Raw genomic sequence first — 23,962 nt, 5'->3', positions numbered from 1 at the left:
TAACAGTGGCTAAAGGAGCCTTTTATCAGTCTGTAAAATAAGTTAATTGTTTAGTATGCGAAGGAAACATACCGATGCAAGGCTTAACATGCTGAAAACACGCCTTTGTCAGATCACCTAACAGTGCAAAAGAACTCTGTCGTACTTCAGGCATTTTATCCTAAGGAGAAAAAGAAGAAATATGGCAATTCTTGAAGTGTTTCTGATCATCTCAAAGAAAACCCTTGGAAAAATCAGTTTCTCATCTCACCTGCATGCATTGGTACATCAGTGTCAGGATATTGCTCCGAGCTACCAGCTGCTCAATGTTGCCTCCAAGACCTTCAGCTAAACCACTGAGCAAATCAAGAGCCACAATCATGAAGTCCTTATCTGGAGCCTCATATTGGTCTGGTTGAGCATTGTGCAACTGTAGCAAATGAAAATACATTTTCAGAATGAGAATTATGTTTTCTCAGGGGTATGCAAAACTGTAAAAAACAGTTTCAGAGATTCAGTGTTATACTACAGATGTCCCCGGCAACCCCTAACTTTACACAGTTCATAGAAACAGAATCATCTGAGTAGGAAAGGACCTTTAAAGGTCATCCAGAGTCCAACTCTAAAGTCTAGAGTCCAACTCTGCAATGAACAGGGACACCTATAGCTAAATCAGGTTGCTCAGAGCCCCATCCAGCCTGATCTTGAATGTCTCCAGGGATGGGATATCCACTACTCCTCTGGGCAATCTGTTCCATTCCCTTGCTACCCTCACTGTAAAAGACTTTTTCCTTATATCCAATCTAAATCTCTCCTCCTTAAGTTTGAAACCATTTTTCTTGTCCTATTGCCCCAGATCCTCCTAAGGAGTCTGACCCCTTCCTTCTTACAGCCCACTTTTACATACTGCAACACCACTATCAGGTCTCCCCAGAGAGACCTGACAGTCTCCCTTCTCTTCTTCGGGCTGAACAACCTGTTCTCATTGCAGATGTGTTCCACCCCTTGAATCATCTTTGTAGCCCTCCTCTGGACATGGTCCGACAGGTCCATGTCTCTCCTATCCTGCAGACTCCACAGCTAGATGCAGCACCCCAGGTGATGTCTCACTGGTGCAGAGCAGAAGGGCAGGATCACCTCCCTCACTCTGCTGGCCACATTTCTTTTGATGTGGCTCAGGATGCGGTTGCCTGCTGGACTGTGAGGGCACACTGCTGGCTCACATCCAGCCTGTTTTTGGCCAGTACCTCAAGTCCTTTTCAGTAAAGCTGTGTTTCATCCTTACATTCCCCAGCTTACACTTGACTTTGTTGAACCTCACGAGGTTCTCCTGGGCACACTGCTTGAGTCTATCTAGGCCATACATTGTTTTAATCAGTTAACAAGTCTGAAAACACTGGAATAGCAAAAGAAAATTACCATGGCTTGTGCAAGGGTCTTCTGCACTAGATTTACACAACGCTGGTACACAGGTTCACAGTATGGAAGAAAGCCAGATTGCAAGGCAGTAGCAACTGACGACAGGCACTGGAATTAAAAGAAGAAAAAAAAAAGGGGGGGGGAGAGAGAGAAAAGTCAAATGTATAACTGTTAAGTGAATGCACAACCCAGAATGACTGTAGCAATTAGCTCAGCCATAAAAAAAACTTTTTTTTTTTTTTTTTAAAGATAAGGAGTTCCTCAGGGAAAAACACGTAAGAATGGTACAAAATAAATTCAAGTGGCTTCTGCTACAAGCTTTACTGATTTAAGCCTTTGTAGTTACACATCCTAGTAGGTAGTTTCTTGAGCAGAAAGCATAACTCATAAAAGGAGCTGATATATGACATTCAAATTTTAACTTTTACCTCTAATAAAGGAAAGAGATCTTTATCTTCATCCTTCAACATGTTCCACTTGTGGATTAACGGGGGCATTAGCATCTGAATATATTCCTGTTCAGGATAAAAATGCATCAGCTGTTGAAATACTTAATTGCACGCTGGTTTATTTCAAAGTCAAAACATTGATATATTAAAAATCATTTCTACTTTTTCAGCAAAAGAAAACTGATATGCTGCAAACCAAACACAGTAATATGCACAAGTAGTTTAATATTAGAGTTTATAAATTACATTCAGATTTTTTTCATTGAGACATGTAATCACCTCCAGTGATCAGTGGATTTTTTCCTCCATGTTTGGTTTCAGTTTTGCAACTTTCCATAGCTATCTGGGTTGTTACAAATTTATAATTGCCTACGAATTTATTTACTTTTTTTTCCAATCAGCACTGCAATTGCCACTTGCATTTCTCAATCATTTCACATTACCCTGCTGCTACAAATTACCCCATATTCCTGAAACTTCATCCTCAAGCAACTAGCCATGCACGAAGAAAGTAATTTTCTATCCATCTATAAAGATAAACTTAGTCACTCTGAAACAAGCTGTTTAGTCTTCTCTGCCACTCAGTCACAACGTCAAGCAAGGCATCCCTATGTTAATGCTACTGCTCCCAAAAGATAGCTGAATAGCCAACAAGAACTGTCAGCTAATCTTATGTTCAAAACCACAATATTCAAAGTGACTGAAGAAAGTCCTGCCATCACCAAGAGCTCCCATTTATCTTCCCCTAGACTATATGAAAAGGCCAAAGAGATCAGAAGAGAGGCCCTCTCATGGTGGGATGCCTTGAACAGAAAGCAAAGTGCCATAGCAACAACTCAGATTAATTTATTCTAGTGAATCTATGTCACACGAAGCACTACAGAGAAATAAAACAAATTTTAACAGCCATCATAAGAAGATGCATACAATATGAGACATCTACACATTCTACTAACAAATGTTGAGGAAAAAACAGCAAAATGCTCCATGCTAGAGTATGGCCTTTGCATTATCTGTGCTTTTTTATTTGTAAGTTGCATAACTGTTCCATTCTCATACAGCTTCTATTGACAATATGCTCCACTACATAGAAAGACACACAGAGCATCTGAAAGTAGTTTAAAAAAAGAAAGTGGTCAATAGAAATTAGCATACATTCCAGCAATTCCTCTTAAATCTGACTTAATGTTTGAATTGATACACATATCTCTAAGCTGAAAAAAATCTGAAAATGAAGTAAGTAATCATGACAAGAAGCACATTTCAGAAACCAGTATACTTAGATCTGCTGTTACAAAATTCATAATGTTTGCATAGCTAGGAAAGTAACTGCAGTTTATGTATTTTTCATACAAACATTTAGTATCACCAAAACCTACAAGGAAAGGTCAGTACTTCTGTTTTGCAATGTGTAAAACATTCTAGAGATGTATGATGAGTATTTTTATAGAATGTAAGGTATACTCACTGGTTTATTTAGATGATGGCCTACGGAATCTGCTAGAGTTCCTATAGCATCATAAAGAATAAGCAGGTTTTTATGCTGGTATTTACTAAATGCGAAGACCAAAGTGTCAAGTATATATGCAAGATAAGGAACAAGCTCTGTACAAGCCTCCTCTTCTAGAGTAGCAAAGGCACTGAGGGACAAGAACAAAAACCAAAAACGATGTTAGTCAGTACCTTTGGGGAAAAAAAAAAACCAAACCAAAATCAACAGTACAAACCCCTAACATCCCACGCTCTCCCTTCCTTTTTAACATAAAACTATTCATCCTAGGTATGTTTTCAGAATTGTTAGACTGAGGTTACTGCGTAATATTTTGATTGAATACATAAGGATCTTGTATTATGAAGAACAAAATTCAAATAATTGCTGTAAAAACTACAATGTATACAGATAAAGCCTATTGTGCTGCCAAAAGCATTACTATATACAAGTTACAGTGTTTTAAATAGTAGGAAAACATAATTAAAGTTGCCCAGTATGAGCTAAAAAAAAAAAAAAAAGCCTACTATATTTAACATGTGCTGCAGCTACACCTGAAGCCTAAATGCTCCTGTACCAGTACAATACTGGCATCTCTTTCACAGAAGTACACTGCACTGAAAAACAAGTACAGAGAGACAAAGAAAACAAAAGTAAAAGTGAGGAGGGAACAAACAACTTCAGCCACCCTTGGTTAAAAAACACTTCATGACATCACAAAAATTTCATGCCTATCAAGTGTTTGTGAATGACAGCACTAAAAGACATGCTGCTTCAGAAGAGCAATTAAAGGAAAAAAATCAAGAACTATTGATGATTTACAGATCTAACTTGCGTCAAGAAGACTCAGTCAACCCCAACACCAAAAAAGTATGCAACACTGTAGGAGGTGAACAATCCCCTACTACTCTGATACCAAATACAGAAGTGCTTTTTACTTAAAACAGTGGAACTGTGAACACTAAAGGTCTATTTTACTTACATACCTATAGTCCTAATATTATTTAAAATTATTTATTATATTATTTTGATGTACTCTTTCAGAAAGGCATAGAATGCAAGCATGAAAATGTGTTTCAATGAAATATCTTTTCAAGTGTCTCTCCAACTAAAGGAACACTTTCCTCAGTATCACAGAAATGGAAGTTAAACATCTGCAATGATACACAAGTTAGTGATGAAAATATCTTCTATTCTGAGCAATTTTAAATATAGCAGACAATGATTTGTGCAGCTGTAAGGATGTAGGTTTTAGGTTTTCTCCAAGAAGGATCATTATACTGCTATTCATAAAATTACTAAGTACATTTTTACTTGTAACAGCTCTACAGCTTCCTTAAAGTGGAATTTCCTAAACCATTTTATCTGCAACAATGTTTTTCATGAGATCAACAGTATAAATCTAATACTGGCTAAATGCACAAAACAAAAAAATCAGGTACATCATTTGTTTTTAGTATTTCCATTTTAGCTCCACTGAGAGATACTTTTGTTTCTTCTAACAGTTTCCATGCATATTACATCATTCATAGACTTTCCATAAGGGCACTGAACAAGTGCAGCACAGCTGTATTTAACTACACACACATTTCAACCATGTTTTTAGACAAGGTGAGCAGGAATCTGGAAGGGTTTTTCTTTGTTCGATTCTGCTTTTTTTTTTTTCCTTTCCTTTTCTTCCCCCACACCCCAAGTAGAATTTGTAAGTAACTCTGATTCATAGGATCTGAAAATTTGCGAAGAAAGAATTCTTTTCATGTTCCTGTTTGTTCTGGAAGGAACAAAAGGTCATCACTGTAAAAAACAGGTGGATAGGAACAGAAGATAAAGCTGAAGAAATGTGCTAGCCACATGTTTGGAAAGTTTTAGAACAAAAATGAACTTGTGTTTAATATGCAAAACTGACTTAGTGTATTTCATTAATTATATTTATCTCAGACAATAATGTATCTACTCCTGAGCAAAGCTTAGTACAGGAACTCTGACCTCAGTGTTGACTTAGGCACTGCTGAAATCTAAAAGAACCCAAACAAATGAAGACCCAAAAATCTAAAATGCACCCAACAACTCCAGTTTTAGGCATGCAATCACAAGCAGATCTAATTCTGCTTTGTGAAGAAACTTTTTTTTTTTTCAGCCTGCTGTGTAAATTCTTGCCCCACACATACATTGACACAGATGAGCTTAATGGACGTGTGAAATTCTCATTTCATTAACACTGTATGCTTTAAGAAAGCCTAATTTTGTTTTGTTTTTAAAATATCAGCAGGCAAGACAGAGAACAAAATCTTATCTCACAGAATTTCCTTTCAAGAGAGAAAGGAATATCCCCCGTAACAGTAACTCAAATCTTCTGGTAATACTGAGACAGCTATAAACTATCATGTTAGGACAGTTTTCTACTGTTATCGGTATTGATCTTATTCCAAGGCACATAAAAAACAGATTTCCAGCCAATGAAACTTAAAATAATGAAAATAAACAGGTGTCATACAGATGGTTTATTTTACTGCAACATGTTTTTTAGCTTGGTGATCAATATACTCTGAAAACGAACTTGTACAAGGAAACACAAAATTTTATTACAATAATTTGTAAAGCTGAATCTACTCCGGTTATAAAAAAAACACCAATACAATGTGCTAAAATGAGGTCGTGCATTCAGTAGTAAAGCATTAAAAAAATTTCCAACGAAGAAGCAATATCACTGACAGTGCTTCTAGGTTAAGGAAAGCCTCGGCTTACCTGCAGGCAGCTTCTTGTACTCTCTTGTTGCTATCCAGGATACGCTGTAGCAACTCAGTCATTAATGGCTTCAAGTATGTGTCTGGGGGTTGACTAACTACCCAGTGTGCATAGCGACTAAGAGTCCAGCATGTAATGGAGCGCACAAGAGCCTTTTTGTCAGAGAGGCACTGAATAAGGTGAGGGATCAGCTCAGGAAGATACGGAATCATACCCTGCATGCAGCCTGTGAGGGAAAAAAAAACCACAACAAAAACCAGTTACTTCAGTACCAGAATTAATGAGAAGTAATATTTCCTAGAAAGGCCACTGTCATTCTCTATTGCACAATAATACATTTTAGCAATATGTGAAGCAAGTCTATCTCTTTTATGTTAAGCTATATGAGAAATCTTACCATAAACAACAGTTAAACCTTGCCAATTAAATTTATATGTGACTGTATTTCTGCTTCAGTGCTTTCTGCTTTATTAAAGTACATAAAATGAGTTTATAAAGCTTCAATGTCCTAAGTCAGAATACTCAAGAGTGACCAAAACAACAAGCACAGAAAGATTCAACTTTGATAACAAATAATCGCATCAATAAAAAGGATATTTTTTCAGCATTTAATTTCCCTCTGATCAGCAATAGCTGACCACTCATGTCATTAAGAAGAACAATACGTTATTAAGATTTATCAGAAGTACTAACTTTCACCTGGTTTGAACTGGAATCAAAGCCAACAAAAAACTTTTTTCAGCAACAAAGAAAATGTACTCAGTAAGCACAATGGGAAAAAGAAAGATAATGCAGGCAGACACAGACCCAAACATATTTCTTCCATCTGCCAAAAAGACAACGATGCTAGAAACACAAACAAAATGCCAAAAAGCCTATAAGTACAGAGAAAATTAAGTTATCATATGTGAAACACAGAATGATCCACTAAAAGTGGCTCAGGGCACTGAAGTCAGAAGAGTGGTCTTTCCAGTTTCTGAAAACAACAAATAAAATGTAAGGGTTGAGTTTATTAAAATTATTTTTACTTGTATTAAATCAAATTAGTACCAAATCAGTGACAAATAAATATATACTGAAGAGTTAAGAAAGTGGGAGTAAAAGAAAACTTAAGTTATTCAGTCTTCCAAATTTAGAAAATTTAAATAACACCAGACACCAACAAGTAAATGTAGAGATTAATCACTGAAACCAGATCAGTGAAAGACACTTGTTTGCACAAGTAAACATATCGAGAAGGAATCACAGGCCTGCCTCAGAGCCAGACAATAGGTTTACTAAGTTGATATTCACTGTTGCCTTACCTTCAGCAATTGCTCCAAGAACAAGGATACCTGATTCCTTAACTACCCATTCGGGATGGAAGAGCAATTCCTTCAAAAGGGGCAGGATGTGTGGCAAAAGTTCATCACGAAATACATTGGCCAAAACATCTAGAGCAGCAGCAGAACATTTCCCTGAGGGGAATTAACAGCATTAATCTCATTTGCAGTTAACCAGTTTAATTCTCATTTTAACTTTGAGCTATCAGTGGAGAGGCAGGGCATTATTCTAAAGACGACCAACCACTTCAGTTTCATTACAGTATATAGTGCAGCCCTTCCCTCTGCTGTGAGGGTACAGCTTTTAGAAATCCAGTTTTGCAGCAGTTAAATACCCATTGAAAACACATATACTGCAGTGACATTAAAATGCTCACTGACAAAAACCACACCATCATACTGCAGCATTCCATATACTATGTAATTTCAGGACCACATAACACTGAGGAAGCCGAAAGGTCTGAGATTTGAATGTAACAACTGGAGAAATTAGAGAGAAATTGCCTAATAAATAAATAAATAATTAACAGCAGTTGATCCATGTCTCAAGATAACCAACATCAATTCCTACAGAACAAAAGCAACTTACACGCCTCTGTTCTGAGCTCTTGTAAAAAACAAACAAACAACTCCTGTACACTAATTCAAATAAGAGCACCTTGTACTAAGTATATATAATCTCTTTCTTATAGAAAAAGAAAGCTCAAAAGAAAAATCAAGAACGTTTGAAAAATATGATTCAGAAATTGTCATTTTCTGCTGTAGTGTTGTTGTATCTAGAAAAATAACACTAAAGCTATTTTATGAAGAATGGGTGTATTACAAAATTTATATTGCACTATTTTGCTCATTATGATCTCAGTTCCTTACTAATCTGTCAGAAAAATTCCAGTGGGAACAGAACTATATAGAAGATAGGCATCAGACAAAATATACAAAGCATATGGTAATATGTAAAAATCCTAACCTAGATCTAAAAGCTACCGGGCCCATATAGGACCCATATGGACAAGTTTTAGATGGGATGTAATAGCTACCAGAACAGAAATAAATATAAGACTTTCTACTCTGCTTCTAGATGAAGTTCAAAATGTTTGCATGAAATAAAGGAATCCTCAACTTACAGCAGATCTCAATTGCAAAGCAATAATTAACAGCACAAACTCCCAGCAAAGATCTGCACTTCCACCTATCAGGTAAGACTTTCAGCTTTCATTAGGGAAGAAAGGACCCAAAGTAGCTTAACAGGTCTTAATAAAAAACAGTGCTGCTATTAAGTCAGGTTGCACTGCTAACTCTTCTCTGTTAAAATTGGAAGTCAAATATAGAACACTACTAAGAAATAAGGGTCGATTCTGAATTTCGGATAACCCAAATTATCTCAAGTCCAGATGACACATGCCAATGGGAATCCCCCAGATGTTCTGTTCTTCCACAGTTTCGCATCATCTTAACTACAGTTCTGGACCACAAGGTACCCTGTCAATTTCAGCTGTGCTTTTCATAGCAGAAGAATACCAGAAAATTTGCATTTAATAGTGCAATCTCTACTAACAACTGTGACAAGAGCAGCATAACGAACCCAAAACTATCTATTTTTTAATAAGAGACTTCAGAAAAAATGAGTTTATTTATATCCTCACTTTCTTTACAAAAATAATAATAATTCTAAAAAAATCAGACAAGCCTCTAAAATGTTTCATCCCTAAGCTTCAAAGAAATGTTTTGTTTGTGATTAAAACTCTGGGCTTTGTAAGAAATATAAAACTCTATGTGGATATGTCTGAATCTCAAAACCAGTGAAAAAGCTCTCTAATAGAATCACAGAATGGTTTGGGTTAGAAGGAATTTTTTACATCATCCAACTCCAATCCCCTGGACATAGGAACAAACTTTTCTACAAAGTATGTTTCACCACTGTAGTGAGAAGAACAAAACAGTAAGAGCATGGTTTGAGAAGTTTTTGAACCAGAAGTGAGGCAGCCAATAAAATCAGGTATTTCATTTTTATGGCTACTCACGAGTTGAATGAAGTAGTTAGAAATCAAGTAATGAAGCTGTCAAAAACCCTACAGTGTGATTTCCTATTTATATAAGTAAATCTAAATTGCCGACTTTCTAGATTAAAAGAATCTAGAATTCTTTCCTACATATTTTATCAAATTAATCCACTAAACTAATTTCTATTGTCCCCAAGAAACTGTATTTCCTCATTTTACTAGCCAACGTCTTCAGGTTCATAACTGAGAAATCTGCTCCTGGATAAGGAATAACCAGCTAGAGAATCTGTTCTTCCTTTTCAGGCAGTCAGGAGTAGAACCAACAAAGAGACAAGAGTAGCAGCTGTAAATTTATCTCATGTGGAATATAATCAGAAGACAAATCCTTCCCTGCTCCAACAGCTCCTCACTGCTATGTCTGCTCTTAATAGCTCATGTATTCTATTCTGGTCAGAAGCACATATCTTACATATAAAAATAAATATTGGTAGTAACAATAACACCATCCGAAATAACCTGTGGCCCCCCACCCCCAAAAACAGTATCACCCCTGTTCTACCTACCCAAGCCATTAATTACATCAGAATTTATTTTCCTCCTGCTCAAAAGCAAAGCCCCTGTATTTCCATATATGAGACCTTTTCACTGCAGTTCTCATATTGCACAACTAACAGTATTTTAACACATTTTACACATCACTTTGACATACTTAAATTCCAGTCAGAAATAGCATCATCATCATCAATTTCATCATCATCATCATCACGATCTTCAATGCCATCTTCCTCATGTTTCTGAGCTACTGTTCGTGAACGATGAAAACGAGGTCTTATGTCCTGTTCACTATCTGGAATTGCTTCATCTTCTTCAACATCTCCCTGTCATCAAAATGGTTTCATCAGTACAATTATGTTATTCAAGGAAGTTAAAAATGCATGGTAAATTTCAGTTCAAGATTTTGTAGCCATATGAAAGATTCACACCTCACTTGTGCTGCGTGGCTAACTAAAAATGCCATTGTTTCTGCGTTCTCCTGCAGTATTTAACTGAAAAATTACAGAAAAACACAAATGAGATAAACCTCATGTGAAAGTATCAAGTATCTTTCTTACTAAGAGGCTGCAATTGAAAGGAATGAATTAGAAGGCACAGAGACATACTCTAAAATGCTGGGATAGAAAAAGCTCTAATTCGATCTAGAAGGGTATTACAACTGACACTGAATTTTTCTTTTTTTTTTTTTTTTTTTTTTTTTAATGTTTCCTTGCAGGAGTGAGTCATGAGTAACAGTATCTCAACATCCAAACTGGATGAGGGCAGACAGGAGCAAAGCCGGAAAATCCACTGATTATTTTCTAACAAACTCAGTAATGATAGCATTTAGTATTTGGAGCAGTCCCTGCAAGACCTTACCCCAAAGATCTAATTCTCTACTGAATAGACGGTAGATCAGATTTGGCCCATCAATTGAACCGTACTGATTCATAGCTCAGAAGTTAACCAGGTATTTCCATAGAACAAAAGAAATTGATGCTCACCTTCAGCAAAATAATATCTATCTCAGAATATTTCATACCATTCACCAGCACAGGTATCAGCCTACAAAGGGATATTGATATATATCAAAACAATGCTTTAATTAAATAAAAAATTATTTCCAGTTACCTGAGCCTTAATTTTGGTTGCAATTCCCCCCAAAAGAAGCAGAAATCCAAAAACCCAGAAACCTGATACAAACTCAAGCTCCATTTCATGCTCATTAGTATTTATAATTTGAAATAGCATTAACTCCACAGACTTTCTAACAAGTGGGCTTCTCACCTTAAGAGCAGGACATTATTCCTTCATAAAATGAAACTGAACTTCTAAAAAGTGCCTTAAAATAAGTCTAAAGCAATTCAAAATTCCTATAATATGGTCTCACCAACAGTACTCGGGGTTTTTACCTGAGTTTGTGAACCCTACCTTGCTAAGCTTAGAAGATGGAAGACTTTAAAAAAAAAAACAAAGCCAACCAAACCAGATATGTATGAAAAGTTAATACAAGCTTGTAACACTGCACCAGCCCCAGTAATGGACTTAATCCACATATGATCTGCAACTGAGAAGTATTCATTCTAAAGGTAATTTGGACAGCAGAACATTCATGCATCTCAACAGCATGTTACATTCTGATATTTTAATGGAAGAGTAGTAAGCATTCTGATGAACACCAATTCACTGGCACTTCTGTAGCATACTTCATGAAGTATGCAGAATTATGTATTTTGTAAGAAAGCCTACAGGAACAAAATCGAACAAGATATTATGCTTTATTAGATATATAAGCAGATTTTTAAAAGAGCTTGTCCCACCCTTTAACACGTTGGGGTTTTTGTGGGCTTTCTTTGTTCATCTGAAATTAATTAACAGCATAGCCCCACATTCAAATGGGAGTAATAAGAAAAACTGCTTTCAACAAGCATGTTGAGATCACGAGAAATACGTTGGTCAGTCTGAAAGTAATGCCTCCTATTTATTTCCATGGAAACTACAAGAGACAAAAAGAGTATAAAAACACTATTTGATAGAGCAAATTCTCAGCTACAAAACATTTTTTCAACACCCACCACTACCTATGCATTTTCACTAGTGATGACCAAGAGCCTGCATGCTATACTTATAAAAATATGCCCGACTGTCACCCTTGCTGAAATGCATCACCCACCATCTCTCCACGCTCACATCCCCTGTTTGGTGTCCAGCAACATTCAGCAGGCATCAGCGCCAGTGGGTGCCACTTCCTCCATGTCAGACACCATTTTGTCAGACAGCCCCTTTGCTGCCATTTGTCTTACGGCAACAAAATGTAATGGAATATTGAGAAAGTTCAGCCCCTTAGTGCCATACTACTAACATTCTGCTTCTGACATTGTGGGCCAGCGTAATAAAATAGGAGGCATTATTTTCAGGCAGTCCTCATATACTAATAATTTCATCCATTTTTTTCCCAGCAATTTAGAAGATTCTTAAAGAAAAATAAAGCAAATGTGTAGTATAATGCTGCTGCAATGTTAGTGTTCATTTATGTCAGAAAAACTTTAACACTAGTCAACTTCTCAGTGTAAATATGACGTGTGGCAGAAAGGAAGTGTGTAGTAACTTCAATCACAGAATTTCCAAAGTTCAAGAGACATACAAGGATCACTGAGTCCAGCTCCTTACTTGCTATCACTCTTTTTTGTCTGAGCTACAAGAGTAGGAATTAAATAAAACCATTTTAACACTAAAATGTCATTTATCATAACAGTAGTTCTCCTAGTTTCAACTCCTATTTTTTTATTGCTATGGTAGGTGCTTTAATCTCTTATGTATCCAATTGCTTATGAAAATCATATATTTTTTTAATGGATTGCTTCCCATATAAAGGCCACTACCTACAGAAAAGACAGTTTTTATTCCCTTCGCATCTTGACCAGAAGAACAAAAATCACAGATAGAACTATTGTAGTATTTTCAAAAAGCTTCCATGTGTACACAGAAAAAGAATAAACCATAAAAAAAATCTCTATTTACTGTGAGCAGTGAAAAATTTGTTAATTATTAGAAAGAAGGCTTTTAAGATTAATCTAGAAAAAGTTCAAGACATGTAGATCTCAGACATAGATGTTCATACTCCTTCAACTTAAATCTAAGTGATCTTGAGTCACTTTGTTATGTTCTTTATACAAACAACTGTTGGCATGACTATACACAGAAGGTTTGCACTGAAATCCCCTAACTTGCAGCTGTCAAAGCCACTTCTTGATGTACATCGTGGTACACTACATATTAAAGAAAATGTCATGTGGAACATTTGAGTTTAGCACACAACAACAGTACCCGTCTGATATTTAATAAACTTAAGCTCAAGGTAAAGCACTCCAGCAATACAGTTAGGTTGCTTCTACACCTACTTAAGTACAAAAGAGAAGCCTTTTAAAGTAACTCTGTAGCACAACCATTTTTACTCTTTTACAAGAACTAGCTACAGGAAAATTCTAAGCATGGTGTAGGCTAGATTCAGCCTTTTTAAGATTGTCTTGGACCAAGTTCATTGAACTTCAAAGATGGCAATTTCAGAAACAATCAATTGTAATTACTAATACTTACTTAGTAAGATGCCGACATAAAACATCCTTACAAATGGGTTGTTCAGCCAAAGTCAGCCAAAACTCACAGGCCTCCAAAGCCACATTTTCATCTTGGTCCTGGGTCCTTAGAAGCATGTACTACACAGCGCAAAAAGAAATTACTTGTGTAAGTTCTAGGTGACCAAAAGAAACTACTGATGTTAGAAAGTGCGCCCATAAGAACCTGAGTATGCCAACACAGTATTTTTATTTCTTTGGTAAGGTGGGAAGAAAGGAGACTACGTGAGGCTAGGGTGAGACTTCTTAATCCTATATGATTCAGACTGAACTTGTGCACTGCTTAAGTAAGAACATCATTACAAAGAAGATACAGACAAGAGACTCAACATAATGAAGTTTCTGGTGAACATAAAACGACCTCCCCTTCACTTTTGAATAAAAAGTACACGTATACACTTAAAATGGAAATACTTTTTAAAATTCCAGTACTTTTATTTCCAAAAACCAACAACCTGACAATCTGTATAAGTAGAACTCCCAACATGATAACAAATCAATAAACTGAAGTCTCAGAGTTTTCTAGCATGAATGGTAATTCATAGACTCAGTATCAAATCTGTAAACTTAGAATGAAACTTTAAAAATGCTTAAACAAAAATATAATGAAATACAAGCATAAACAGAATGTCTAAGTATACCACTACTAAACCAGTTTCTTACAGACAACTGCCAGAACAATGCTAAGAAGATGGTTGCAACAGCCAAAGTAGTAAATCTTATGATTTTCCTTACTGCCACTTGTTTCTGAAAAGGTTGATTTCTTAGTATTAGAGCCTGCTGTAACATTTTTATCAATGATTTCTATGAGCGGATTGAGTGCACCCTTAGCATGTCCACAGATGATATCAAGTTGGGCAAAAGTGTTGATCTGCTTGAGGCTAGGAAGGCTCTGCAGAGGGATCTGGACAGGCTGGGTCAAATGGTATTCAACAAGGCTAAATGTTAGGTGCTACATTACAGTCATAACAACCCCGTGCAGTGGTACAGGCTTGGGGAAAGTGGCTAGGAAGTTGCCTGGCAGAAAAGGATACGGGAGTACTGGTCAACAGCTGATTGAACATGAGTCAGCAGTCTGCCAACCTGGCTAAGAGAGCCAATGGCATCCTGGTCTGTATCAGAAGCAGTGTGACCATCTGGACTAGGGAAGTGATGGTCCCTTTGTATTTAGCACTGATAAGATGCCACCTCAAATACTGTGTTTAGGTCTGCGCCCTCACTACAAGAAATACACCTGCAAGAACACACTCAGAAGAGAAACAAAGTTGGTGCAGGGACTGGAAAACAAGACTTATGAGAAATGGCTGAGGGAATCAAGGTTATTTAGCCCGGGGAAGAAGAGGCTGAGGGGAAAACTTTTTGTTCTAACTACCAGAAAGGAGGTTGCAGTAAGATGTCTTGGGTGTTGGTCTCCTTTCCCAGATGATAAGCAATAGGATGCAATGAGATGGTATCAAGTCACACATGGGAAGACTTAGATTGGACACCAGGAGGAACTGGAGAAATTTCTGACGGAAAGGCATTAGAAGAGGCTGCCCAGGACAGTGGTGGAGTCTCCATCTCTGGACGTATTTAAGAGACATGTGGGTGTGGTGCATAGGAAGATGAATTAGGTGTGGACTTTGTAATGTCAGGTAGCTGGTCGGACTTGATGATCTTGAAGGTTTTTCTGGTCTTTCTCAAATTATTTTATGACTCATCATTCTAGAAGCCTCACAGAAGTTGAAATAGAAAGGGGTACATTTTTTTTCCCTGAAGCATTAACAGATACATCTTTATCAGAAGAAAGCAACAGGATGCAAGTAATCTTTTGACTGCAGTACATTTCTTCATTATCTTTTCATATCATCAATACAATATTCATTTATTACAGGTAATCTCATTATGTTTCACATGATAAAAAAAAAATAATCAGAATTTCTATTGAGAGAGATCCTATGATCCACATATTTGAATAAATATCAGTCATGAGCATGTAAGTGTAATTTAATAACTGAAAACTTAGGGTCTACTCTTGACAAAATCTGATATAAAGTTTTCAGATAAAAACAAGAGAAATAGCCCTCCCATCTGCCTCTGTACCTGGAAGTGCATGCTAAAACAAAACCAAACCCAAACAAAACCATTCCTTTATGCTAGGAAACTTGGCATAAAAATTAGCACCAAACTTGCCTATTTCAAAAGCACAATACTGGCTAAGATCTTCTGTATTAGAACCACTACTGGATTATTAATATTCTTAATAGTTTAAAAACTGATTTGCCATTAACACGAAGACCGTTATGTGCATACAAGTTTGTCTCTTTTTAAGACCTCCTTCCCTTAATCAGAGCAGCCTCTATCTGCAGCATTCAACTTAAAAACTATCAACTTTCAAAGGGGCAAAAGCAACTTCACCTGAATGCTAAAAAATAGTCACAGTTTTGGGGTATTACATCTGCACTCATCTATATGTACAGAACTGATAAAATCAGGATGGTAGCCCCACATCTGAAAAAAAAAGTCTAGTCTTTATTATAGAACATAAATTCACTACTATTGTATTTTGCAAAAAGGAAACAAAATAATAGTCTTTTCAACAACAAAATATCAGATATAATAAGAATACAATCTTGGATTATCTGTGTGGTGATACTATTTGGTTGATCTCCTCAAACATGTGAGGAGCAGGCTGCCCAGAACAACATTTACATAGCTTTTTTCTTGTCCTTTATGTGCCTGAAAACAGTTTCCAGGATGAGCTGCTCTATCATTTTTCCAAGGAAAAGCATTCCTTAGAAGTGCTTTCTATGTGTATTATTTCTGCAACCCCAAACTAGTTTCAGCATGCAACAAAGAAAATAAGACTCACCTCAACTATACTAATCATATGAGGAAGAAGGCGATCCATGCGAACTTCCAGCAACATTACCAGAGCACGGCAAACATTTTTGCGTACTTCAGGCTCCTCATCAGTAGCCAGTGCAAAAAGATTCTATTGGAAAGCATTATCATTTTATAAGTCTCAATTCACTTAGTTCATCTTGCATTTAAATTTACATTACTGGCAAACTAATGTATACAAATATATAACTGTCACCATCCATTCCCACACCTGAGAATACTTCTTACAGATGTTTAAAGCAAATCATATTTTTAGATTCCCAGTGCACATAACACATGTGACAAAACATTGGGTAATGGTAGATAGTGGCAGAAGAACATTGTCTCCTGGCTTTTTCTTTTCCTAAAAGTTCTAAAGCCATGCTTCAAGATGCAACAGTTGCACATCAAATACTTCAGATAAACTGAACTATCACCACTCTAGTTCACGTTCAGTACTAATACCTAAAGCCACAGATTACCCAGACAGACTAAATGACAGGATGATACCATTGCTGAACTCGGCGTCACAGGTAGTGACAGACTGATGTCATTATCACTGCATCTTTATATGAATACATTTCCTCCACTTACAAAAAGGAAATATTAATTTTGAACACAAGCATGCAAAATAAACTTGAACGCAAAGGGTGGATATAAAACTAAGAATAGGAAGCCCAAAGTAACTGCAGCTAGAGGCAGAGATAGTTATAAAACATTATCTTAAACTCTTGATAGGTAAGACATGCAATATGACTTAATCTTGCTTCTCCCAAAAAAGAATGCTCACTCACCTCAATAAAAGCATCTATGTGCATCATAAGAGCTTGAGTTCTACTGATGATAAATTGATTGACACATGCAACAGCGTGAGATCTAGAAACAGAGCAGTTAGAATATACATTTTCTGTCACTTAAAGACATTTTCTAAACTGTACATAGATATAAAAAATCATTCAGAATCCAACCACACAATGAAAGATCACCTGGAGGCAAGACTGATAAGGACACAGTACACCAGGTGTGGCCTCACCAATGCTGAGTAGAAAGGAAGGATCATACCTCTTACGTGCTGGTAGTACTTTGACTAATGCAGCCCATAACACCACTTACCTTCTTTGCAGGAAGGGAACATTGCTGGCTCATTTCAGGGTAAATGCCACTGTTTTTGTTGATAAACAATAGCAGTAGCAAGGAAATTCTGGCAACCACCTATGTCATATTTTTTTGCTATTTATAACAGTTTAATACAGCATTCAGGTGAAAAGATGAACTCCTTTGATGGAATTACAGAATCATAGGGGTTAGAAGGGACCTCTGGACATAACATGGTCCAACCTCCAATTTAATTTGGTTGTGTTAAAAGGCACAGTTTTCTAAGTTTTTTTGTTTTTTTAATGATCCTGAACAAACAAATGTAAGGAGGCACAGATCCAATGCACCAGTAACCATCATGCTGACCTACCCCGCAATAGATCAACCCTCTTCGCTCCCTTATACATCTTTCAAATCTACCATCAGTGTATGATATTCCACAACAAAGTCACTTTGAAGATTATGAAAATTTAATGTGGTGGTTTAGAGCTTGATACACTTAGCTTTTTAAAATCAGAGTAATTTAAACAGATCGATAAAACATCGATCTTTCTGCTCATGTAAATAATATTTTAACAAGGATCTGCAGTACAACATTCAAACCTACCTTATTTTTGGACTGCTGTGCTTGAAGAACTGTAAGAATTTAGGTATCATTATATTGAGTGGTCGATCTAATACATCACTATCTAAAATTTCAGCAGAATCTTCACATATCTTCTGAAGAGCGCCAAATGCACCCTGTTTAAAAAACAAGCCATACACTTGCTGTTTCACATTCTGTAGAAAGCAACATTTCAGAATATACAATTTCAGCACAGTACAGTAATTGTAGTAAGCTAACCTTGAAGAAAAATTAAAACATACTTATAAGCCTTTTATTTAATATTTTACACCTTAATCTGCAAGATGTCAAGATGGTCAAATGGCTGATAAGTGCTAGCTTAATTTTAGTTTTCAACGCTCATCTATTCAATTGTATTTTTAAAAATGCTTAAAAGGTAGTTCCTGTTTTTCTTGTGAAAACAGCATCAAAATACTACATAGCAGCATGGCACACCAGACCAGCCTTTTCATCAAAAGGATTATTTTATACAAAATGCTTCACACACTTATCGAGATAGCATCAACTAACTAAATTTATATGTTCATAGATTTTTATTTTTTAAAATCAGACTATACTTTTTTTCCTCCACAGTTTGAAAGTTAGGCTAGTATTCAATTATTTTCCTTCATACACACTGAAAAAAATGTTCACACTAGCCTGAAATGGAATATCAGATCATTTTTCCAGAGGACACTGTATGAACAATGAACAATTTATGCGTTTAAGTAAGAAAATTTGAGGTGATTGTGATGAAGATTGACTTTAACAATTAGGCACCCTAGACAGGACACTTACAGATGTCTTGACAATTCAACGCCACCCTTAATTTTGTCTTTATGGAAAACAAATTCATTCATTCATAAAGAATGCTAACAAGGCATGAAAAATAGAGTAAGTGTCTAATTTGAGACACTGGTATCAGAAGAAACTGTAGATGTATGCACGTACAGGCACAAAATATTGTTAATATACACTATAAAGTATCTATGAAGAGATAAAAATAATCAATTTCAGATGACAATCTGTTTTAGAATAAGTCTTCTTACCTCACAAGTATTGTAGTCCTCTGAATCTAAGAGGCTGCAAAGCTTTGGTAAAAGTTCTGGCCAATTCTGTAATTCTCCTTTTGAAGCAATGGTTGTTATCAGAATACCTAAGTAAAAAATAGAAATGAAGGAAATCAGATCTAATTTTCTAAGGTTTCATACTTATTTTTTCTCTTTTGTCCTCTTCTAGAAGAACAAAGGAATTAAGAAATAGCAAGCAAGAAAAGAAATACATATAATTATAAATAGTATTTGAAAGGCTTTGAAATGCAAAGGATAGTTGTGCCTTGCTCACACAACAAAGGGCTCAAGATGTGAGAGGAGGTCCAATTAAGGAAACAATCATGCCCGAACACTAAGATTGGCTTGGCTGTTTTATAGCCAATGAATATAAAGATGTTATAATTATGAAATAAACAAGAGAGTTTGGCAAAGCAGATTTTAATAACAAAAAGAGAGTAGATAGACAGCTTATCCGCATCCTGGGCTCACTGCAAAACTCCAGAGGAGGGATCTGCAGAAGAGATCCTTTCCCACTGGTAGCCAGCTCTTAAATGGGTTTAGGAGAGATGGAGCCAGGCTCCACTCCTTCTGGCAGCACAGGTGAATTGCCTTCACCTGTGCTCCTGTGGCTGACTCAGTGCTCGCCTCAGGTGCTCAGAGGTTCAGGCCGTGACTCAGCAGTTCCCATACAACTGTAAATTTACTAAACACAGTATGCTCATAAGACACCTCTTATTATGTTGTAAAAGCACGAACGCAGGAAGTTCATCAGATTTGTTGTCATTCAATAAACTTAAAATCCAGTAGTGAAGCTGAGAACACACAACTTAAGCACGTTTACACCAAAATTGTGGAAACATGCTAGAACTAAAATATTTAGTAAAAGCTTGCACACTATGGCAGGTCATCCCCTGATCAGCACTAGAGGTTGGCTGATTCAGATCCAGCAAGCAAATGAGACAGCCCAATTAGTCACTAATTCCATTTCCAGCACACACAGAAAACTCAGAAAAAAAACTGAATTAGGAGAAAGGAAAACAGAAAGCTCCCTAGGTACTGTCTTTGTGCAAGACAAAATGAAACCGGTAGCATAATTTTCACTGACACAGACATTTATCTCTAGTAAGTACAAGCACTAAAGAATGTGGTATTACTACAACTAACAGTCTTCCAAGTGAGAAGTTCTCCTTTCCTAAGCACTTCAATTGAAGTAATCACCATATACCATCTTCCTTTGGGTAAAATGTTACAATTCTTATTCAATAGACAAGAACGTAGGTCAATTTTACAGAGCAAAAGATATTCTGGGAAGGAAGAAATTTTTCATCATGCTTCCATGGATGCAATAAGACTGGAAAAACTAAGAAGGCAACAGGCAAATAAGAATCATGAGAAGTAAAAAACAACTACACAACTCACAATACTCATTTATATACAACTTTTTTTCATAACTGTAGCTGAAGAGAAAAGATTCCTGTAAATCTGCACATGGACCCCTGGGTCCACCCAGCCCAACTCCTGCCCATGCAGTAACACCCAGAGCAGGATGGCCATACCCAGGGAGCATCTAAGATCTCCAAGTAGGAGATTCCACAGCCTCTCTGGGAGACCGGAGTCACTGCTCTGTCACTAGCACAATAAAGAAGTTTCCAGATCAGATCAGATCAGGAGGAACTACCAGTGTTCCAGATTGTAGCCACCTCCCCTTGTCCTAGCACTGGGCATCACACAAAAGAGCCTCTTTGCATTCTCAGCTACTTATACACATTGATGATATTCCTCCTGTGCCTCCTCTTCTCCAGGCTGATCAGTCTTTTCCCTTTCCTCCAGCCCTTTAATCCTCTTGTCCTTTTGTTGGACTGTACTCAGTACGTCCAGGTCTGCCTTGTTCTAGAGGGTACAGAGCTACACACAGCACTCCAGGCACTAGATAGAGGGGGAAGGATCACCTTCCTCCACTCGCTGGCGATGCTTTGACTAATGCAGCACAAGATACTACTAGCCTTCTTTTCTGCATGGTCAACTTGCTGACTCATGTAGTTAAACTGAACCTCACAAAAAGAACAAAATACATCAATGCTCTTGAACTCAGAGAAAGTACTTACATTGCAAAACTGTCTCCCTACATTAGAACTGGCACAGATTAGTAGAATTAACATGGGTTCAGAAGCATATATACAAACAAAATTCCTGGAACTCCATTGGACCAACAAGAGAGAAAAGTCACACGTCAAGCCTTAAACGGGTTGGTAGTTTTGGAAAGGTCCTAGAAGCACTTTCAGAGGGCAAGCAAATGGAAAACTATAAGCATTTTTCAAAAAGGCTTATTCCAGACAGGGATAACTTCAGAGGAAATACTTTGAGACATGCAGGAAAGAAGCAACTTAAGGCCACTGCTCCATACAACAGGGGCACACATAGTTCAGACCATATGTGTCATTAAGAGCTTTCTGAACGGGTCTGCAGAGAAGCCATTCAATGTTGTGTCAGTTTGGTTTTGGTTTTCCTTTTTTAAATTATGAAACTAGTGGGGACAAACTAAAAAACAGGCTATCAAGTAGTTGAAGAGGCAAAGACTATATAACATTTGAAGTTTTGCAGAAGGTTATAAGAATAATGAGGAAGCAGGCATAAGAATTCAGTTCTAGATAATTATGCTCATATTACACAAAATCCACATGGACTTCTGATGCATTTTATCTCCTTTCCAACGTGAAACTTCTCCTGCTCCTCCTGCTTTATTTGTCCATCAGGGAACAGAGGACACCAGACATTAGCCTTTGATGCTAAGTCACAGAAATGTGGACACCAGATGAATAACCAAATTAAATAAACACTCAGCTTAGCAGTTTCTGACTTCTGATGTATTTGAGCAGGAGCTGATAGCTAAGGGAACCCTTTCTTTTCACCAACAACCTAAGCAGCAAGGTTAGAAATCTGAAAGTAAAAATCTTTACAAATACGTTCTTTGATGTCTAACGAAATTCAAATCAGTAACACAGAATCTTTTGCTATGTCATTTGACAAATGGTAAACCTACCAAACAGTTATTCAGCTAGGAGAGCACCAAGCATGTGAGAAATTCCAGAGGAATGTCAGAAACTGTTAAAAACGTGTCATTGTCACCTCTTTCCTCACTATTTCAATTACAGGCAACCCTACTTTATAGCATCAACACTAAAATTAAAAAAAAAAAAAAAACCCACAAAGAAAAAGAGCTCCATACTTTAAGCTCCATACTTTAAGCTCCATACTTTAACGAAAGCAGCAGGGAAAGGCTGAATTCTTTTTTGCTTTATTTTGGGTAGTACTTTGACTCTGTAGCTCTTAAAATTTTATTTCTAAAATCCTTAATCTAAAAAGCTAATTTTATGGCAAAATCACAGCTCTGATAACAACCATTTGCCTTCATTTCCCTTCTGCAGTGAAGCTTCTTCAGTCCTGCCACTACTCTCATCAATCTATTTTGCCTGTTGACTTTTAAGCAGGGCCTGCCCAAACTAGAATCTCTGTGAAGATTTAAGAACTGTCATAAGCATCCCCAAAACAGATGCACTCATTTCCTAGCAAGTTTGTGAATCCTCAACACATGTAGCTCTCACTTTAAAATTTGAGTCCACACTAGCATGAGTTTTGAAAACCTGTGCAACATCACACAGAGAAGTTTCACATCATTACTCATTTATGGCTTAAGAACAGGGAAATGGTAAACAGTGAAACTGATCAGCTTGCCTCCATCTTGGTCATAAGGTGTTAGCTTTTGTCTAGATAGCACTAGATGTGAGAGACCACAAAAGGAGTGAAGGCCACATTACTTCTTCTCTGATGCTATTTCAGTGCTGCTGTATTTGCTTGTCGTCCTCACAGAATTCCAGAGATCCTATTTATGGGTGATCCATTAAATTAACTGTGCCTGAACAGCAAAAACCAGTATGCATCTGACTAGAAAATGCCAAGCAATGTGATAGGTAGTAAAACATTTACATGTAGGTGACACCAAGACACTGGTGGGTACTAGACAGAAGTCAGGAGGATCCAACATTTATTCCATGTGGGAATGCACACAGCAGGCAGTATATAGGAATCCTTATGTAAGCATGCAGTTCAACAGTTGATGCACATCTTCTGAGTTTGTATATGTCAGAATACTCCCTGCAAGGATCACTTTTTAAAGTTCAATCGTAATTAGACAACCCACAAACAATTCCTACCAGAAGAAATCAAATAAGAATAGCTTGAAAACAAATAACTCCACAAAAAAAAGCCCCCAAACCCAAAACAAACAAAAAACTAACAGTAACCACCAAATCACCAAACAACCCTAAGACAGCAATCCAAATGTGCTAGGATATTTTCCTTGGTCAATTCCACTGTACAATTCCACTAACAACTCCTCTGAACTGACAAATAGGACTCCTACAATCAGAAAGTACAAAAATATCTGCAGACTTTTTCTACAGCTACTAAAGAAATTAGGCAATATTAATATCTAGTACAGTAGCTTCTAAAGTTATGAGACAGCCAAAAAAAAAAAACAACCTAAGAGATGGGTGTTTTTCAATAATCCAAAGTAAATAATCCAGATGTCCAAAGAAGCAATCCTACATAGAATCAAATGCAAAGAAAGAGTTCTGTAGGAGCAACTGATCAATTATTTTGCACGTTGAGCCAGCAGAAGTCAGGTGACATGAATGCAATTTTTTTTTTTTTTTTTTTCTAAACTGGAGCCCTCATCTGTTTTTCCCTTTTGTAACCAAGTACGACACTATCGCTTATT

The 23,962-nt window shown here is 36.8% G+C and overlaps 1 protein-coding gene across 1 annotated transcript in view; it reads right to left on the bottom strand.

Annotated features, from left to right (window-relative positions):
- TNPO1 (transportin 1) overlaps window positions 1-23,962 on the bottom strand; it is a 78,352-nt gene that overhangs the window by 16,691 nt on the left and 37,699 nt on the right. Inside the window, exons 5-18 of the mRNA XM_052701274.1 lie at window positions 19,183-19,289; window positions 18,137-18,270; window positions 17,229-17,310; window positions 16,424-16,546; window positions 13,535-13,653; window positions 10,942-11,002; window positions 10,113-10,281; window positions 7,386-7,538; window positions 6,082-6,307; window positions 3,316-3,487; window positions 1,827-1,913; window positions 1,399-1,506; window positions 251-409; window positions 73-160 (exon numbers count right to left, since the gene is read on the bottom strand). Coding sequence (XP_052557234.1) covers window positions 73-160; window positions 251-409; window positions 1,399-1,506; window positions 1,827-1,913; window positions 3,316-3,487; window positions 6,082-6,307; window positions 7,386-7,538; window positions 10,113-10,281; window positions 10,942-11,002; window positions 13,535-13,653; window positions 16,424-16,546; window positions 17,229-17,310; window positions 18,137-18,270; window positions 19,183-19,289 — 1,788 coding nt within the window. The remainder of the gene's footprint in view (window positions 1-72; window positions 161-250; window positions 410-1,398; window positions 1,507-1,826; window positions 1,914-3,315; window positions 3,488-6,081; window positions 6,308-7,385; window positions 7,539-10,112; window positions 10,282-10,941; window positions 11,003-13,534; window positions 13,654-16,423; window positions 16,547-17,228; window positions 17,311-18,136; window positions 18,271-19,182; window positions 19,290-23,962) is intronic.

Source organism: Tympanuchus pallidicinctus, unplaced genomic scaffold, assembly GCF_026119805.1.
Source record: "Tympanuchus pallidicinctus isolate F22 unplaced genomic scaffold, pur_lepc_1.0 scaffold4, whole genome shotgun sequence".
Taxonomy (NCBI): domain Eukaryota; kingdom Metazoa; phylum Chordata; class Aves; order Galliformes; family Phasianidae; genus Tympanuchus; species Tympanuchus pallidicinctus.
This window is presented reverse-complemented; position numbering and strand designations above follow the sequence as displayed.